The 17,626-nt window shown below is 33.0% G+C and overlaps 1 protein-coding gene across 6 annotated transcripts in view; it reads left to right on the plus strand.

Annotated features, from left to right (window-relative positions):
- RTTN (rotatin) overlaps window positions 1-17,626 on the plus strand; it is an 86,394-nt gene that overhangs the window by 56,036 nt on the left and 12,732 nt on the right. For 5 of the 6 annotated variants that reach the window (XM_026079287.1, XM_026079290.1, XM_026079289.1 and 2 more), the window contains 8 exons: window positions 1,637-1,719; window positions 7,536-7,647; window positions 8,285-8,483; window positions 9,487-9,577; window positions 10,567-10,720; window positions 10,876-11,013; window positions 11,991-12,202; window positions 15,803-15,908. In XM_026079287.1, the coding sequence (XP_025935072.1) occupies window positions 1,637-1,719; window positions 7,536-7,647; window positions 8,285-8,483; window positions 9,487-9,577; window positions 10,567-10,720; window positions 10,876-11,013; window positions 11,991-12,202; window positions 15,803-15,908 (1,095 nt within the window). Of the gene's footprint in view, window positions 1-1,636; window positions 1,720-7,535; window positions 7,648-8,284; window positions 8,484-9,486; window positions 9,578-10,566; window positions 10,721-10,875; window positions 11,014-11,990; window positions 12,203-15,802; window positions 15,909-16,729; window positions 17,459-17,626 lie in introns of all 6 variants that reach the window. The other variant, XR_003255718.1, reaches the window with a different exon arrangement.

Here is a 17,626-nt window from a genome sequence, read left to right on the forward strand (position 1 = left end):
AGTTCATTAGTTCAACATATCTGAGAAGTAGCTCTGAACTCTTGTTTACATCTTCAAAAAAGTTATTAATGGAAAAGATGTATTTGGTTCTACAATCCATTTTCTTGCAAAATATTGGTGAAAGAATACTTCTTACAGCAGTGACTTTGTGACAGACCAGTATATTAAAAGGGAACAGGGGAAAAAAAATTACATGGACTGTTTTTAAAACTATACACTCCTACTTTTGTGTGTGTTTTTTTTGTTTTTTTCTTTTTATTTTCAACTTAAAGGTCTATAATTTGGAAAGGCCTCCGAGGTGCTTGTCAGCTGTATTCTAAGACATGCAGATCTAATTTAATTCATAGACTGAAATAATTAAGTATTTAGATTGGTTACATTTTTTTTAACCTGTATATCCTTGGAATATCCCAGATCATTATTATTTTTTTTAATATTGATTTATACATTTTTATATAGATTATTAATTTTCTGAGTAATATACTTAAGTCTTACTATGATGAACTGTGGGAACACACGTTCTTGTCCAAATATATATTTCAAACTCAAGTTTACCAAGTTAGGAAATTCTTGAAAGAAATCAATTAGTAAAAACTTTTTAAAGGAGGAAAAAGAAATTAAGTTCATGCTTTGTTTTCTTTGCTTTTTTTGCATATAGGATCCTATATTTTCATCTCCTAAAGCTGCAGATTTGAAAGATTCTTGTAGGCCTGTTTCTGTTCAACTAATAAATGTTACAGAAACATACAGAAGAGGAATGCTATTTCCCTTACTAAGCCCACATGTTTTTTGGCTTATCTTTCTGAAATTATTTTTGTAATTTTTTTATGTATTTTCCTCACATTTTTCAGTAACTCAAACCTTACCCAATTTATAAAGGTATGTTAAAAATAAAATTAAATAGCTAAGAGCTTAGTAATAAGCTCAGATATCTATAGGACTTTTACTTCTGTGATTTTTGAATTTGGAAACTGTATAATCTAGTGCTATATTGTTTGATTTTTATTTTTTTATTTTTATTTTTATTTTTTTTTCTCCAATGTATAAAAGCTTCCAAAGAAAACCTGTTATTGACAGGTTTCCACTATACAATATTTTGGCGCTTTTTATTCTGAAACAGATTTACAAAGTAATTCTGCCTTCAATATGCTTATCAATATTGGTTCTCTTTAAACTACCTTCTCCTAAAATATGAATTTGAAGGTTTTTTTTGAAAATGAGAGCATCTGCTTATTACCTATTTATGCTGTGAGACCCAATTTCTTCAATACTTCTATCTTATTATTTTGTAAATATAACTAAAGCTGAACTATTTCAAATGAGTAAAGCCTCTGCAACTGCAATTTGAGCTGAATGTATTTTTCTTCTAGGTTTATGTTGTAGCTGAATATAGCATACTTTCTTTACTGCTTGTTTGAGGGGTTTGCTGGATAATAACTCATAGGTGCAACATGTGAAAACCTATTAAACATTTTGAGATCTTCAGAAGAAAAACTGATCATTTACTTCTGTTTCACTGAAACAATGATTTGGAAAGCTTGCTAAAGCACTCTGCTGGTCTTGTGGTAATGAAAAAGAAAACTTCTTCTGTTTGATTTTGATTTTTTTTTTAAATCCTTTTTTGGTTTTCCTACAGATTTTGATGATTCACTTAATCTTTGGAAGGTTCCATCCACTGAAAGCCAGTCTTCACATTCTCTGTCAACATCTGATACTATGGTAACTTCCAGAGTAACCCATTTATTTTAAATATACTGTTGTTCCTGAAATGATTTGAAGAAAATTAGTTAGTTATAAATGCTGAGAGAAAAAGCTGAAACTTAACTGAAACTTACTCTAAATTAGCTTTAAACACTAACAAAAACTTTTATGGTATTTACCTGAGCAAATACAAATAAAATGGCTTAATTTATCTAGTTAAATGCATAAGGCAATGATGGATTTTGTAGCTTCTCTCAGCAAGACATATTCTCTAGAAATTTCTGTTGAATAGATGTGCTGATTTGATAAAGACTTATCAAATGCAACAGGCTACTATCCTATTTTATTGACTCACAAAATGTTATGCAAGTTTTTTGCTGTGCAAGATGATGAAAATGAAAATATAACCAGTACTGAAATTTTGTGTCTCAAAATATTTCACAGTTGTCATCTTTCATTATTGCTTTGACTTATTATTATCAATGTATTGCTATCAAGTGTCGTTACTGTTATCTGGAAAATTCTGAATAATTTAGAATTTAGTTTAAAAATTAGGGGTTTTTTTCCTCTCCTTTTTAGCAATTTTATTAATGACCTTGATTTTCATTTATTAAAAAAAAACCCTGGAGATATTTTGAACTTTAATATTCAGAGCTGAATATTTGAAACTGAAAACTGAGTGTTTATAAATCATGAAATAGGGGCTAACTTGAATACTTCCTAAAAAATATAATAAAATTTTTCTTTAAGAAAATACATAGGAATCTCAAGTTGTTTAAAAGCAGTTTTTTCCAAACTGCTCCTAACTGAATTATCTGAGTGTCACCTTCTTACAAGCGTAAAAGTGGAACAAGTTTCAGTTTTTTCTATGCATATTATTTGAGAGGAGGTTCAGCTTCAGTGACTTAAAAAAAGAAAAGTCCAATTTGAAATTTACTAGATCAGATTAAAGCATCTTCGTTTATATGTGTAAAAGAGCATTATTATTTAACATAAAGACTTAGATTTACAGTTGCATTTAACAAATGGAAAACTCTGAATTATTTATAGCTGAAAGCACAGTGTGATACAATGATGTACTCAATTGTATCAATCTTCCAGATGTTGTCAGACTTTTTATATGTATTTGGGAGGATTATGCTCTTACAGCTGATGTAAGAGAGTTATATACAAGGATTTTTTTTTCTTGCTTCCACTACTGAATATAAAGATTTTACAAAACAATTATTTGATTGTATTTTCTCTTTTAAGATAAAAAAAGCTAACATTTATAAAAGATTATTTAATTTCCATTTGTCCTTCACATTCATTAGCGTTATGGACCTTATAAGCAGCTGTAAACTCTATTTTTTATTGACTAGGTTACTTACCTTTAAAATATCCGTGTTGACATGACAGATGGCAAGTTTCCACACTGGAAGGAGAGACGCCTAGGTCTGATGTTCCAATGTCGGTATTAATTGTGAGAGGAAAGACAGCAGAAGGGAACTGAGGCTAAATAGAAACTGTATTCCAAAGAGTGGCTAGTGACTATTAAGTATTTATCTGTTGTCTAAAGTTAAGATATATTTTAAAAACTCAGACTGTCTTAAAATTAGGTACTTGCAATTTATTTTTTATACACTTACATTTTGTTTTCCTACAGTCTGGCCCAAAACTTTCCATTTTGATGTATGAGGAGGAGAAAAACATTTATGAAGTCATTATGCAAAAAGCTTATAGATTTTTGTCTCCGAATTTGGTCTATTGATGAGGATATAATTATTCCAAGCCCACTAGATGGCATGGTTTCCCCATCACAGATGAAAGGGAAGCCACATGTCATACTAAAAGGAAAAATGTTGATGCATTTGTGTCTGGTACAGATTTGATGACAACAGTCCCAAATAATTGAGAGTTAGCAGCTATCAATCCAAGTAAAATTGTTTCTATCAGAAGCTCTTTTCTTATATTTTAATTACTTTTTTTAATAATAATACTTAAATAAATGAATAAATGTTCTAAATCTGTCTTTATCCATTCGTTGCAAGAATGCCAATCTAGGAAGCTGAAACTGCTTTTTGCTTCAGTAAGCCACATCCTGAAGATCTTTGAGGAAGCAAAAGCTCTGTCCTTTTATTGAATTCTAAGAACAGAGAAAAGGTCTGCTGAATTTTTTTGGATGGATGAAAACAGTTCTGACAAAAAGAAAAAGACACTGCTAGTTTTCTCCTTTTCAGTTTTCATGTAATTAATAGTTAATTTGAGCTATCCAAAGGCTGACTTTACGCTGGGTTCACATAAATTTAAATGAAGATAGTATTTAACTTTTTGGCTTCATCTTTTTTTCCCAACTTTGTAAAAATTAAAAATGAGAAAATTAAAAAGCAAGTACATCAATAACAGAAATGATTCTTATTTACTCTAGTCTATAAAGTAGTCTGTCAGAGGTCTTGCAGAGGCAGTAAGTGCAACTCTCCTGATTTTATAGAGTGAAGAATTGCAATGTGGGGATGAAATCAATGACTCAAGGTCACATAAAAGGCAGTAGTAGAGCTGAATTGCCTGTACTCTGTTAACTGATCTGCACTGTATTTAGTGTCTTTAAGATCTCAGTAGACTGCAGATTTTTGTCAAAATCATCTTATTTTTTTCTGTAAACGGTAGTGTGGATATTACAAAGAGTTCACTTCTGTGAAAATAATGTCTTTTATAGAACTAGTACATTAGTAAACATTAACTCAATTTATCATGACAGGAAACAAATCCTTACTTTTATTTTAATGAACATCTTTGTTTTATTTTTAATATGTATGCTTTAAGGCACCATCAGCATGGAGATACCAACTTGTTTCACATTGTATAAATATACCAGGTCTGTTTGCCCAGGACTGCTTAGCAGAATGAACAGTTGTTTAAAAACTTGGGCTAAGAATGGTGCAGGTTAAAGGATCTACAGACTTTTCCCAGATAGCTTTAAGTCATGGCCATGAAATCTTCTTGCTATTTTATATTTAAAAAAAAAGTATGCTTTATTTGCTGGATCCATGGATACCAGAGTGCTCTACACTAAAGTGATTTAAACCTTTGAGAAGAGCACTGAATAGAATTAATCACTGCATGACTATTAAAGCAATGCCAGAGGGATTTTTATACTAGAGGTTAAGAAAAGACCTTTTATTCATATCTAGTAGATAAATGGCAAAACCATCACCTTTGTCTTGTTTCTCCTATGACAATTTCTGTATTCTTTTGTATTAGTTCTTCTAATCTGCAGTTCTCTCCCCCCACTTCTTTCTCCCCAGTACATCACCTTCCAAAATTTCTGTGTTTCACTGTTAAGCACCAGAATGCTTCATTGCTCCCAGAAAGAATATGGTGGCAATAGTAAATAAATAATAATTGTAAATATCCTCTACTGGGTATGATGTCCCAGACCCCCAGATCATCCTTATCAAGGGTGATTTATAAAAGTGGTAATATCTTTTCTTTCCTGGAAGGCAGAACACTGTGGAAATGACTTCATTGTGTTATTGTATGTTTTCTGTTAAGATAGCAGCAAATGTCTGTTTTTAACCCCATATCCCACTGTGAAGCAATTACCAATAAATGTTCCATCAGTGTGGGAAGCTAATAAGGTATATTTTTCCAACCAGATAAAGCTATTATTGATTTTTTTTCTTTTTTTTCAGTTAGATAAGACCTTATTTTTATATCTTTGACCATAAGTTTCAGACAGTTTGACAGGATGCAGAAAGAATACATGTTGTGCAGCGTAGGTGACGTGTTGATTTATTAACACGTGAAAGCTTGTATGCATTCATAATAATATCTTTGAGATGAGTCCCAATAGAGCAATAATTTCTTTCAGAGCTGTAGTTATAGCAGAAGAACTGTAAGGACTGTTAGAAGCAGTATTTTGGGTTTGTGCTTTATATATATAAGTGTGTGTGTGTGTGTGTATGTGTATGTGTATATATGTGTGTATATATGTATGTAAGTGTATATGTATGTATATATATACACACATACATACATGCACACACACACATATATTTTAATATATATTTTTGACATTTATTAAAGTGCTTAGAATTAAAGTACAGTGCTGAATAAATGCAGAGTTTGCCGAGTGTCATGATGGATTGATTTACTCTAATACAAATTATTGATTTAAATAATGATGTAAATCAGCAAGCAGAAAGCTTTTAATTTATTTGAATTTGTAAATATGCTTTTTAGTTATATATGTAAAATACATATATGTTTGACTTTCAATGGGCTGATGCAATTTGGTACTGTTTTTTGCTTACAGGAAGAATATAGTGTACCCAAACATGTCCTAGTGATTATGTGGTCCTGGGATTCAGATATGCACCCCAAATCTTACTGTAGCTTGGCTAGTGACCCCTGCTCTTTTTTGAGGACCAACTGAGCATGCTTGCAGAGAAAAAGTCAAGACTATAGGGCAGACAATAGTGGGAAACCAGTGCAAAATGGGGGAGAGAAGGGAGTTGCAGCACAGAAGTGGAACCCTTCAGCTCATGCAGGGAAACATTCAGTGTCCTGTAAAGATGTGCTGTTAGAGAAGCCTGACAAGGTTTGGAAGTGACTGGGAAGAATGAGGGGAAAACAGAAAACTTTCTTAGGGAGGAGAAAAGACTGTGTAGAGTGTTTTCTGTAACTCAGAATGCCACTCAGTAAACTGAAACCAAGCCTGGAAAGAAGTGACCTATCTGCAAGGGTTCAGTGGGTAAGAGAGGAATTCATGATTTCCTTCCCTCCACCATTTTTTTGTTTTGTTTTGTCTTTTAGGTCACTTCAGACTTTTCCTTAGGTAAAAATTATTCAAACTGATATTCTAATAATACTCTAAAAAGAAAACCTTTGAAATATTTCAGTCTTCCTTAGAAGGCTCACTGTGAGGAAAAGTCTAATACTGTCCTTCTTAAAGCTGTGCCTGACTTGGGATTCCATTACGGTCCCCAACATTATGTATTCTTTACACTGTACAACAATGACTCCTTTGAAAAGTATTTATCTTATGTGAATAGTCCAGCTAGGAATCAAAGAACAGAAGTGAAAAAGTAACCGGGCATAGGTATTTATCAGGTGCTCTGAGACAGGTCACTGGTCCTGGCAGGTCACAAAGTGTATTATTAAGCTGTAGAGTCTCGGTCTTCTGATTTTGTGCTTGCAGTTTAAAACACAGTGACAAGAGCATTAAGAATTCCTTTGAAAGCATGCAAAGTTAATAATACAGCGGGTGATTTAGTTGCTCAATTAATAGAAGCAGCATGGTAGTATGTTACTGTGATGTAAATGTATCTTCACCAGAAAACCAACAGGTCTGAGGATCACAAGACTAAGGTTAAGAGAAGCACTCAGAGTCAGAAAGGCTCCAGAAGTTAAGCTTTGGCTGATGAGAGTAGCCCACTCATTATATTTTATCTAAGTGTGTCCTTGTACAAGTGGACAAGCCTTGATCCTCTCTGTAGAGCAAAAGTGCACAAGAATCTCTATTTTAAATGTTTCAGTCATGCCTTTCTTTCCTCATCAAAAAGTGGATAGAGTCAATCATATGGATGAAAAAAAGAGGGATGAAGAGAAGGAATTTCCAGTATCATTCTTGGGCATTGACCAGTTTGTGGACTGAAATGTTTCAGCCTGTCCATATTGTCCTGTTTTCAGTAGTTTCAATTCTCAGGTGTTTATATTTTTTTAACAAAATTTAATCAAATTGGTTTTGAACACTGAGTAATTTTTAAGCTTATTTTTGTTCCTTCAAGCAAAATGTAAATATGTCTGCTCTGTTAAAGGTTGAATCAGCTAGTTTGCTTTTTATGGCTTTCTAGATTCTGTCTGCATCACCATCCCTGGGGAGTGTTACTGAGCTTCAGGCAAAAGTCCCAACATATTCAACCAGTTTTATTCCTGAAACTGCAGCTGATAGGCTTATGGCTCAAGGTAAGCCAAACTGTAATTGACTTTGTAAACATAATGATGAATATAATGTATTATTTAGCCTGTCCATATTCCAGTATTTGTATATGCATATAAATCTTGTGTGTTCTTGGAACAGTCACTCTGACACTTTTAGTGGTTGTTTTAGAAGACAAGCATAAACCCGTGTCTTTAAAATGAAATAAGGTGAAATACATTGACATTAAATAGTAATGGTTGATCTTGTTCGAAATGTAACACATTTGTGAGACTTAGTTTCCATTCCTGTTAACCGGTCACCCTTTCAAAACACTCAATTTTAATAAAGCTGTCAAGGTAGATTGATAAACATACATACGCACACACAATTTTTCTGTGAAGGAAAGAAGTGAAAACAAAATTTTTATCATTACAAATTTACCATTTATCTTTAATAATAACTAGTGTCCTATAGAAAGAACAGTTTATTTTGAAATGATTTTAAATAACACTTTTCTTGTATTTGATTTCTTTCTTTTTAATTCCAGAATGTACTGTTTTAAGTATATAGGGAAGTTGGATATTCTCTGAAAAATAGAGCACAAGTTGTTTTTGTAACTGCCCTAATTTTTCGTTTGTGTTTTTTTGTTTTTCTCATTTGTTTTTATTAAAAACATTCTAGGTCAGAGTGATACTACCACAACAGCATCTCCAAGTCAACATGGTTCTCACATGTCTGTTGTCCTGTCTAAACAGTGTGCCGTAGTCACACCCTCTCTCTTGTCAGCTGTTTGCAGCCTTCTGCATAATCTGCTTGTTGTCACTCCAAAGGATACTGGAATTGCTCTTCAACAAGCACACTTGCTAACAGCTCTCAGCAGGTAGGAGATCAATAACTGCTGAACTACAAACAGGTGTAGTAATAGAGGTAAAAAGAATGAAATGAGATCTACCAGTGTTTCATACCAAAACTGTTAAAGATATTGATCAGATCTTGCTTCTGGGATGTTAACAAAGGCGCTTTTTTTTTTTTTTTTTTTTTAAACACAAATAGCGGAAGAAGAGGATTTAGGTTTTTATAGGTAGAGGTAGTAATATTGATGATTCTAGTTGTGGTGGTGTTCTTCCCCAGGACTACTGTGTTCTTCTGGAAATGTTTTAGGTTTCATCTAGATGAACATTTTGTCATCCTTTTGGGGATTTGATTTTTTTTCTTTAGTAGAATAATATATGATGCAGTCAGGCATTCAGTGTTGCAGATCATGTCTGTTCATTGTATGATTTTTCTTTTTTTACTTGCATGGAATATTTTGAGGACGGACCAAGGGCTGTCACAGTAAAAGAGAGTAAATAATCCTTGGCAATTTGGGGAAAATATTAGATCAAAACCCTAATATTTTGGTTCTTTTCTTAAAGGAAGAACAATTTGAAATAGTTTTCAGATTGTATACTCTCCATGTTTGTGCCTGAGTCAGAACAGATTCTTTTATGTGAAGAAAGTGTTTGGAAGTCCTGAAGTGATGTGTGAAATTATTTTTATTATTATTATTATTTTTTAAGACTTTCAAAAGCTTTTGTAGTTACTCTATACACATAAATTAATAAAAACAAATTCTGTTTGAATACAGTTTATATTAGTACAGAGCTGTTAATTCTTATACAGGAGAGAAAATAAGCAATCAAGAAGAAATGAAGAGTCTAGTTTTGAAACTACTTTATGCTACTTTGGTTGCAGTTGCACTACAACTAATGCTTAAAAAACTATTTTGAGATAGTTACCTCATAATTTATTTTACTCTGTTTATTTAAAATGAACTCTTAATGTAAAGTTAGTAGACTTTTTAAGTATTTAAACATGTTTCTTATCAACTTGCTTTATTTTAGTCTTGTAAATGCTAATCTAGTCAAGAGATGTATTTTGGAACTGAAAGCTCCTTTGGGTCATCCCTGTCATGTGGAACATGTAAAAGTTCAGGTTAGAGAAGTATTTGTTATCATTTGAATTTTCTTTAAATGGTGAAGTTAATTATGTTTATATAATCTATATTTGTTAATATAGTCCAGACACATTGCCATAGGTAACACTCAGGTGACACACTGCTTTTATGAAAAGGTTTCGGAGAAAATGAACGATGTGCTATGTTCAACATACAAAAAATTATTTCTCTATTAAAAGAACTATACCTAGAACTATTGAACAAATAAAAACCAGTTGTGTTTTAAAAATACAAATTGAATTGAGCAGTTAAAAATCACATGATGGAATTTCTTTGTGGAGTATTGAAGTATTAGCCTTATACAGTTACTGACGCATTTAGTTGAAATTTTAAACAGCTTTCATATACAGATTCTTCCTAAATTCTATACTTATTGCCTGTCTGCTTTGCTTTGTCCCCAGTCTTGTAGACACTTGCATAGTTCTTAACTAACTGTGGTATGTGCAAAGTGTATAGACTGGTTGCCAATGGGACTACTTTTGTATCAAAATATTTAATTTGAAGTAAAATACCCAGACCATTAAGGAAGTGTGTTGCTGTGGAAATTTTTTGAGAATAAATGAGTAAGTATGCCAACAATAATTTTTTTAAAGCTTAAAACAAAGCTCCTGTTTTCAGGAAATATGCATATATTTATCAGTATTAGTGATTATTTTTCTGTTTTCCCTTCTGAGCTTCCAGAAAACTCTTACAGTCTACACGAGCCATGACTTTCTCATAAGGAACTTAATACTTTTTCACTAGAAAGAATACTTCACACAGGCATTTCCAGAGTAGGAATTATGTTTCTTTTTCTACTGTAAAAATTAGGAAAACAAATTTTAATTTATGTCCTATGATTTCTTTTAAGTGGTATATATAAATTCAAAATTAAATGGATAAGTTGAGGTAATGTGTTTAACTCAAAAATATGTGGAAAGTGCAAATATATGCCTTAATTTCATATCTTTTTAAAAATATTTAACAGGTGTTACTGCTACTTCAGTACTTATCGTCTGTGTCCAGGCTTCTGAAATCATGCTTATTGGTGGACTCTCAGCTTGTAATCCAGGATAAACTGTTGAAACCTCTCCTGGGAAATAGCTTCACAATTCTCTCCATTCGCTGTAAAGATGGGCTTGGTAATAAAGAATTTTGTTTCCAGAATAGCCAGACAGATGCAGGTCTTTACTTAAGTATCAGCTTCATTTAAAGTGTCAAACCTTGTGGTCAGGCTTGGCTGTTCAAATTTGTGTGCATACGTAAATGTTTTGATTTTTCTACATTCTCTTTGCAGATGCTGAGTTAACATCTGCACTTCATGAAACATGGATAGATTACTTCAATCTTCTAGCCACATTACTGTGGAAAAGTGGCCAAATATCTTTTCCATCTGTGACAGCAGCTCTTGCAAATCATTGGACAGCAGTAATTGGTAACGCTTATTCCTGGATGGTTTGTAACCTTGCAGCTAATTAAAAATAAATAAATAAATAAATAAAAAGGGCAGTGAGGGGGAAGGAGGTCATCCCTGATTAGATGCTGTCAAGTTGTATACAAACAGCATATCCATAATGATAAACATTATTTTGCCAGGTTTTCACTTAAGAGAGCTTGATTGATTTTTTTTTTTCCTTTATTCAACTTTTATAATTCTTTCTTATACAGTCAGACTAATTTTTGAACTGCTACATAAATTCACAAGTTTTATTTGCATGCATAGTAGTGTTACTAACTGTAAACCTTAACCAAATACAGTACATTTGAGCCTGAAATGGTCAATTAGCATTTTGCTTTTTCCTCATATGTATTATTTTATCTTACATAAAACAAAAGCAAAAAATTTTGAGGGAAGATGAGGGATACTGCAATTCGAGATATTATACAGTCATTTTTAAAATTCCTTTGCTAGTTACTTGTCTAGTCAGGGCTCTGAGTCAGCAAGCTTCTCTAACATGTTTCAACATTGAACTGTGAGTATAGTCCATTCAAGCTTGTGACTTCAGTCAGGTGTATATTGAGTGATCTGGTGAGTGCAAGTCCAGCTGCATATCAAGCAAATGTGATTACTGTCAGTGCTATAATGTAAGCTGTAGAATAAAGTGAGGAGAGTTCAGAAAAATGTCAAACGAATGGTTTAGCAAAAGGAAAGTAACTTTTTAATTTCAGTCAAGTTAATGGAGAACAAATAATTCATTCAAACCTTAGGAAAAACTCAAACTTTCCTGTCTTACTTTTTTTAAAGACTTACTGTCAAATGCATAGAATTTGTAGGATTCCTTGTGAAGTACACCAATGAAGCTGCTTCTTGGCTCCCGCATTTTTTGATCAATCTTTTGAAATTCTGAAGCACTTTAGCTTTTTACAGAATGAAACATAAACATCTTTATTTTTTTTTATTTAACATTTCAGATACCATTTGTGATTGTATTAATCTGTCAGCCGCGTGTCCTGGTTTATATATGGCTAGTTTACAGTTCCTCTCTGCCCTTTTGACTGAAGAAGGAAAAAGACAGCTCCGAGATAAACAGAGTATATGCCAGAATCCAACTGTTAGCTTTCTTCTGGATGAAGCTGAAGGATGTCAGGCATCAGTAACTCAATTTACTGGATTAATAATTCAGGTATTTAAACTTGGATTATGTGATTGTAGGGTATATTTTTGTACTTTGTTAGAAAGGAATGTTTTTATCTAGTGAAAAATTAGTTGAGTCTCCAGTTATGAACTGAGACATCTTTCATCCATTGTGTCTATTAAACTTATTTTTGAACTTTGTGTAATAAACTGGACAAGTTGCAGAGAAGCAACTTCTAGGCAGTACCTCTCAAGACAATTACTGTCATACTGCAACAACATGATATGAAATCTTACATGGGGAAGATTGCGCGTGAGTAGAATACATTTGGCCACATACTGAAATGTTTCTTTCTATTCTTCCAAACATATAGTGGGATTTTAAGACTCAAAATATAGTTATTCCCACTGTAAATGGCAGCATCCTTGTTCTTAACAAGCTCCTTATCATAAAAATTGTGAACCAAAATGAGCCATTAAGCCCTGTAGTTTAGTGTTGTTGCGGTATGGGAACATATAATAGTGTATTTTCCAACCTAGTTTTAAATCTGTCAGATATTATATTTTCATTCATTCCTTTGGGAACCTGTTGCCCAACATAATATATATTACTGATAAGCCATATTTCTAGATACTCATTCTGAATGTTTTCTCTTTCCTAATGTAATCTCATTATTCTTATTTATACTTGTTTGTACTGTCCTAAATACTACTTTTACCTCCTTCRTATTTATATCCTTCATTTATTACAGACTGTTAAAATTTCTTCCATTACTTACCAGTAAGACAAGATGTATATGAAATTTGTACCTAATTTATCTTCTTTCACAAGTCAGTTCTTCTATCTACATAGTCATTGTCCTTCTTTAAATCATATGCAGTTTGTCCCTGTAACAATAATAGTGATCCATGAATAAAATGTACTAAGTAGTTGAGTAAAGCTGAAGCACTTCCATTTACTAATGCTTTCTTTTTGTTAATTTTAGAATTATAAAGATAAAGGGAGAAAGATAAATTTAACAGTTAAAATAGAAAAATAAATTTACAAACCAGTAAGACGTAGCATTCCAGTATTGTGTTACTTTCAAAATGCATCTATGTATTACTTTTTTTTTTTTTTTTTTTTACCATGGTCATCACTGAGAGGCAGTTAAAGGAGACCATAGGACAAATAAAGTAATCTAGTTTAAAAAAACAAAACAAAAAAATTAAATATAGTCTTTCTCCAAGAGAAGTACCCAAGCAAATAATTGACTGATGTAGAGAAGGAAAGAATTGTCAAACAATCAGTAATCTCCATTAGTCACCTTAACTACATAAAATCTACAAAATGGATGATAGGCAGTGGCACATTGAAACTTAGGCCCTGGTCTGCAAGTGTGAATATTAGCAGACCAGGTCCTAAATTAATGTGTGTTATTGCATACACCAATTTTTAAACATGCACATGCTGACTTTAAAAGGTCTCTGTATTTTTTGCACATAAACCTTAACACCCGTATATATGTTTGCAAGATCAGAAATAAAAAAGCAATAATGAAATTATTACCATAATCCAAACACCAAATTTCAAGTTTAGACATTATTTTTTTTGCCTAGGTATAGCTGTACAAAGATTTGCAAAGTCTTTGATCTCCCCTTAAACTAGCTTACAATGGGTGCAGACTGACATAGCTACATCTGTTGATGTAGCTAACCCTTAAGGACTTTTGGGACATTTGAAAGTTATTACACATCATAATTTGCAAAAAGATTTGAATGTGTTCATACTCATTTCACTATTATAATACTGAGTTTAAAAACTATAGGATTTGCAGAGAGAAGCCATTATAAATTTACATACTGTTGTTTTTCTATGTATCTAGTAGTCAATTATTAATTATTAAGGAGTATGCTTCAAGAAAGGATGAACTTTTGGTAATTTTTAAGACAAAATTAGAAAATAATAAGAAAATTAAAAATTTAGAGCAATTGATACAAATATAGTATAACCAATCTTAATTATTTAATCAGTAATCAGCCACATATTATTTTAATTAAAGGAGAAAAAATTCGAGAGATTATCAGGGTAATATGTTATATTGTCATGATTACAATATTCCTAAATACTAGGAAAAATATAGGCAGTTAGCAATTTAATAGGGTAGAAATAAAATCTTCACCACTTACTCTTGCAAAAGGCTTTGAATGGATAAATCATGAAATCTACTTATTAGGCAATTCAGTATTAAAGGAACTCAACATTTTGTTGTTTCGTGGTTTGGGTAAATGAGCATCAAGTTTAAACATTTATGGTTTTTTATATATATTTTTTAAACTATTCAAACATTTAAATGTTCTGCTGTAGAACTAAACCACCACCTATCAATATGGAAAATAGTCAATATAGGTAGACAACTCTTATGTTGCTTATAGCTTTCTGATTTCATTTGGGATCTGATAAAACTGGTTGTAGTCTAAATACGATCTTTTTTTTGTTAGCTATAAATGCAGAACCCAGTCAGTGCGTTGGTGCTTTAATTTGCCATCAATTGCTCATATCATTGAGTTTTCTATTTCATGTTATTAACTTCTTATTCTTCATCTCTTGACCTTTTTAGTCCTGACTGCACTGAGCATTTCAATAAATGATAACCTTAGAGCAAACATTGATATTTTATTGCATATTAAAATTTGAAAAATGTGTTAGGCAATTACTAGGTAGAGGACAAAAGCCAATATTAAAGTGATGTATGTGATGTACATAGAGGTCCAATCTATGAGGTCCTTTGGCTTGGTACTCATGAGATTTCTATCTTATGTATTAAGATTTTTATTGGGATGCTGTATTTGGGGCTAATTTTAAAATATATTTTTCTTTCTGCAGTGATCCAACATTAGTTCTAGTTTTACTGTGTTCTTCTGATTTTAGTACATACCATTTTCACTTATATTGGATATCAGTATTGGGATTGTATTTTAGGTAAAAATTCTAGACGGGCAACGTTCTCTAGTGGATAATATATAAAGCAGAGACAGCGCCCAGTCTTTCAACTGTCTTGTTATATGGCTCCAAATAAATATAATCTCTATACTTCCAAAGGAATATTTATATTGTTATTAGTTACTAGAAATACGGTGCTCACAAAGGCCTCACATGGATACAAAAATAAGACAAACTATGGTTTTTCTCTGGTTGGAAGTGTATCTAAAAATTATTTGTGTCAGTGATGTGTTTATTCTAAAGAAATTCACAGATATTCAATGTCTCTTCTTGAACATTCTTTTGAAGGAAAATAAGATTGCACTGGAGGAATATTACTGAGTTGTCTACGATAGCATGGCTGCAGATTAGAAAAGTTCTGTAGAATGCCAAAATTTGGAATCTGTTCTTTAGGAAGGTAGAATGTAAAGAAAAGAATAAGAAGAGTTGGGCTTAGGAGCAAAGGAATTTTTTTTTTTAACCTTTTAGTTAAGAAAATAGTGAAACACTTTGATGCAGATAAGCTATAAATATGAATATGTGCAGGGAGAACTCCAAATAGGAATACACTGATGAATCATCAGAATGAGAATATAGACTATAACAATATATTTACAGGTATGAATACCACTTTTAATATGTATGACCACTTTTCCATTATGGTCATTTATCTTGCATTATTTGTAGGTCTATGAAAGAAAATCTTCAAAGGATGTCCTGAAACAAGTTGCTGCAAGTGCATTACTATCCCTGTTAGCTGTCAGTAAAAATGCCCAGAAATGTGCTTTAGAAGGTGAGCATAAGGAAATACATTTTAAAACGTATGTTAAATGCTTTATAAATCAAATATTTGCTGGTGTTTTTCACATTTTAAAAGTCATAACGTTCTTTGTCAAAACAAAAGACTTAATTTTCAGTAACACTTTTAACAAATTTTTACAGATAACATTTATTAATAATTAAAGCTTTCAGATAGAAATAAAATATTGTGGTGTAACCAGTCTAAAATTTGTAGTTAGATCACGTTCTATGTTACAGTAAGAAGAAACGTGAGCTTTTACTGCCAGTGGTATATTCATCCGTGTGAAACTGGAGATCTCTTTGCACTGGCAGTGTCTTCAGAGAATTCCTCCATTTCTTAACTGTTTCATGCTTTGCCAATATAGTGTTGTAGGTGAAAGCATGCCTTGCATTCTCAGTTCTCTCTACCCAAATGTTCTTTTGTTTGTTCGTTTCTTCCCATTCTACAGTTTTTAAAGTGCCTGCCTGCCTCTTGGAAGGCAACATCTTCCATGCTCAAGGCTTTTGCTTTTCAGTAGTAAAACTAAATCCTTTGATAAGAGACTTTTTGAGTCCACCAGAATGCAGGGGAGACTGGCTCATTTGCATTTCTCATGTAATATACACTTAATATCTATTGATCAACACAAATACACTTTCTGTCTGGGTTGTTTTCTATGTATTTGCATCTCCATGTTGGTTGGTTTGATTCTTTAAACCTCGATCACACTGAAATAGCTTAGATGTATCTGTTCAGTGTGTGATCTCAGTACTGGCATCAAACTCCAAAGTTCTAATCCTGCATTATATACCCACTTTCTGCTCCTCCCCAAGATACTGGCTGTCCACTTAGCCCTTGCTTCAATCAGGATTCTCCTTTCATTGGTGTCACAAGAGGTCACCCAAGAGACTCATCTTCCTTTGAAGGCACTATCAGTGCATAAAGTTCAGCATTTCCTGTGCTAGAGCAGCCTTCAAGTCACCTTGCAGTAATGCAGCACAAATGAGAAGAGGATCGAGTTCTGATGTCAAAGCAATGTCCTGAAGATGTCTCTAGCTTTAACACCAACTCTTCAGTTCTTAAGGACTACTTTTTAAGGGACCAGATAACATACACAGACAAATGCAAAGTTCTGCGCTTAGGAAGAAACCACCCATTACAACAATACAGGCTGGGAATTGACTGCCTGGGGACCTACAAAGGACCTGCAGATCTTGGTAGACAGCAAGCTGAACACAAACCGGCAGTATTCCCTGGCAGCAGAGAATTCCAGTAACATCTTGGCTGGTATTAACAGAAGCATAGCCAGTAGATGTAGGGAAAAGATTATCCCCTTCTACTCAGCACTCGTTAGACCACACCTAGAATACTGCATCCAGTTATGAGCTCCCCAGCACAAAAAAGACATCAACAAACTGGAGCAAGTTCAATGGAGGGCCACCAAGATGTTTGGGGGCTGGAGCGCTTGCCCTTTGAAGAGACACTGAGGCAACTGGCCTTGTTCAATCTGGAGAAGAGGAGGCTTCAGGGAGACCTAATAGTGGCATTCCAGTACCTATGAGGTTGTCAAGAAGACACAGCCAGGCTTTTTACAGTCGTGCATGTTGTGGGAGGGCAAGAGACAATGGGCATAAATTGAAACAAGAGAGGTTCAGACTGGCTATAAAGAAACTTTTTCACCATGAGGACTGTCAAGCAGTGGAACAGGTTGCCCAGAGATGTTGTGCAGT

This window comes from Apteryx rowi, unplaced genomic scaffold, assembly GCF_003343035.1.
Source record: "Apteryx rowi isolate R43461 unplaced genomic scaffold, aptRow1 scaffold_499, whole genome shotgun sequence".
Lineage (NCBI taxonomy): Eukaryota > Metazoa > Chordata > Aves > Apterygiformes > Apterygidae > Apteryx > Apteryx rowi.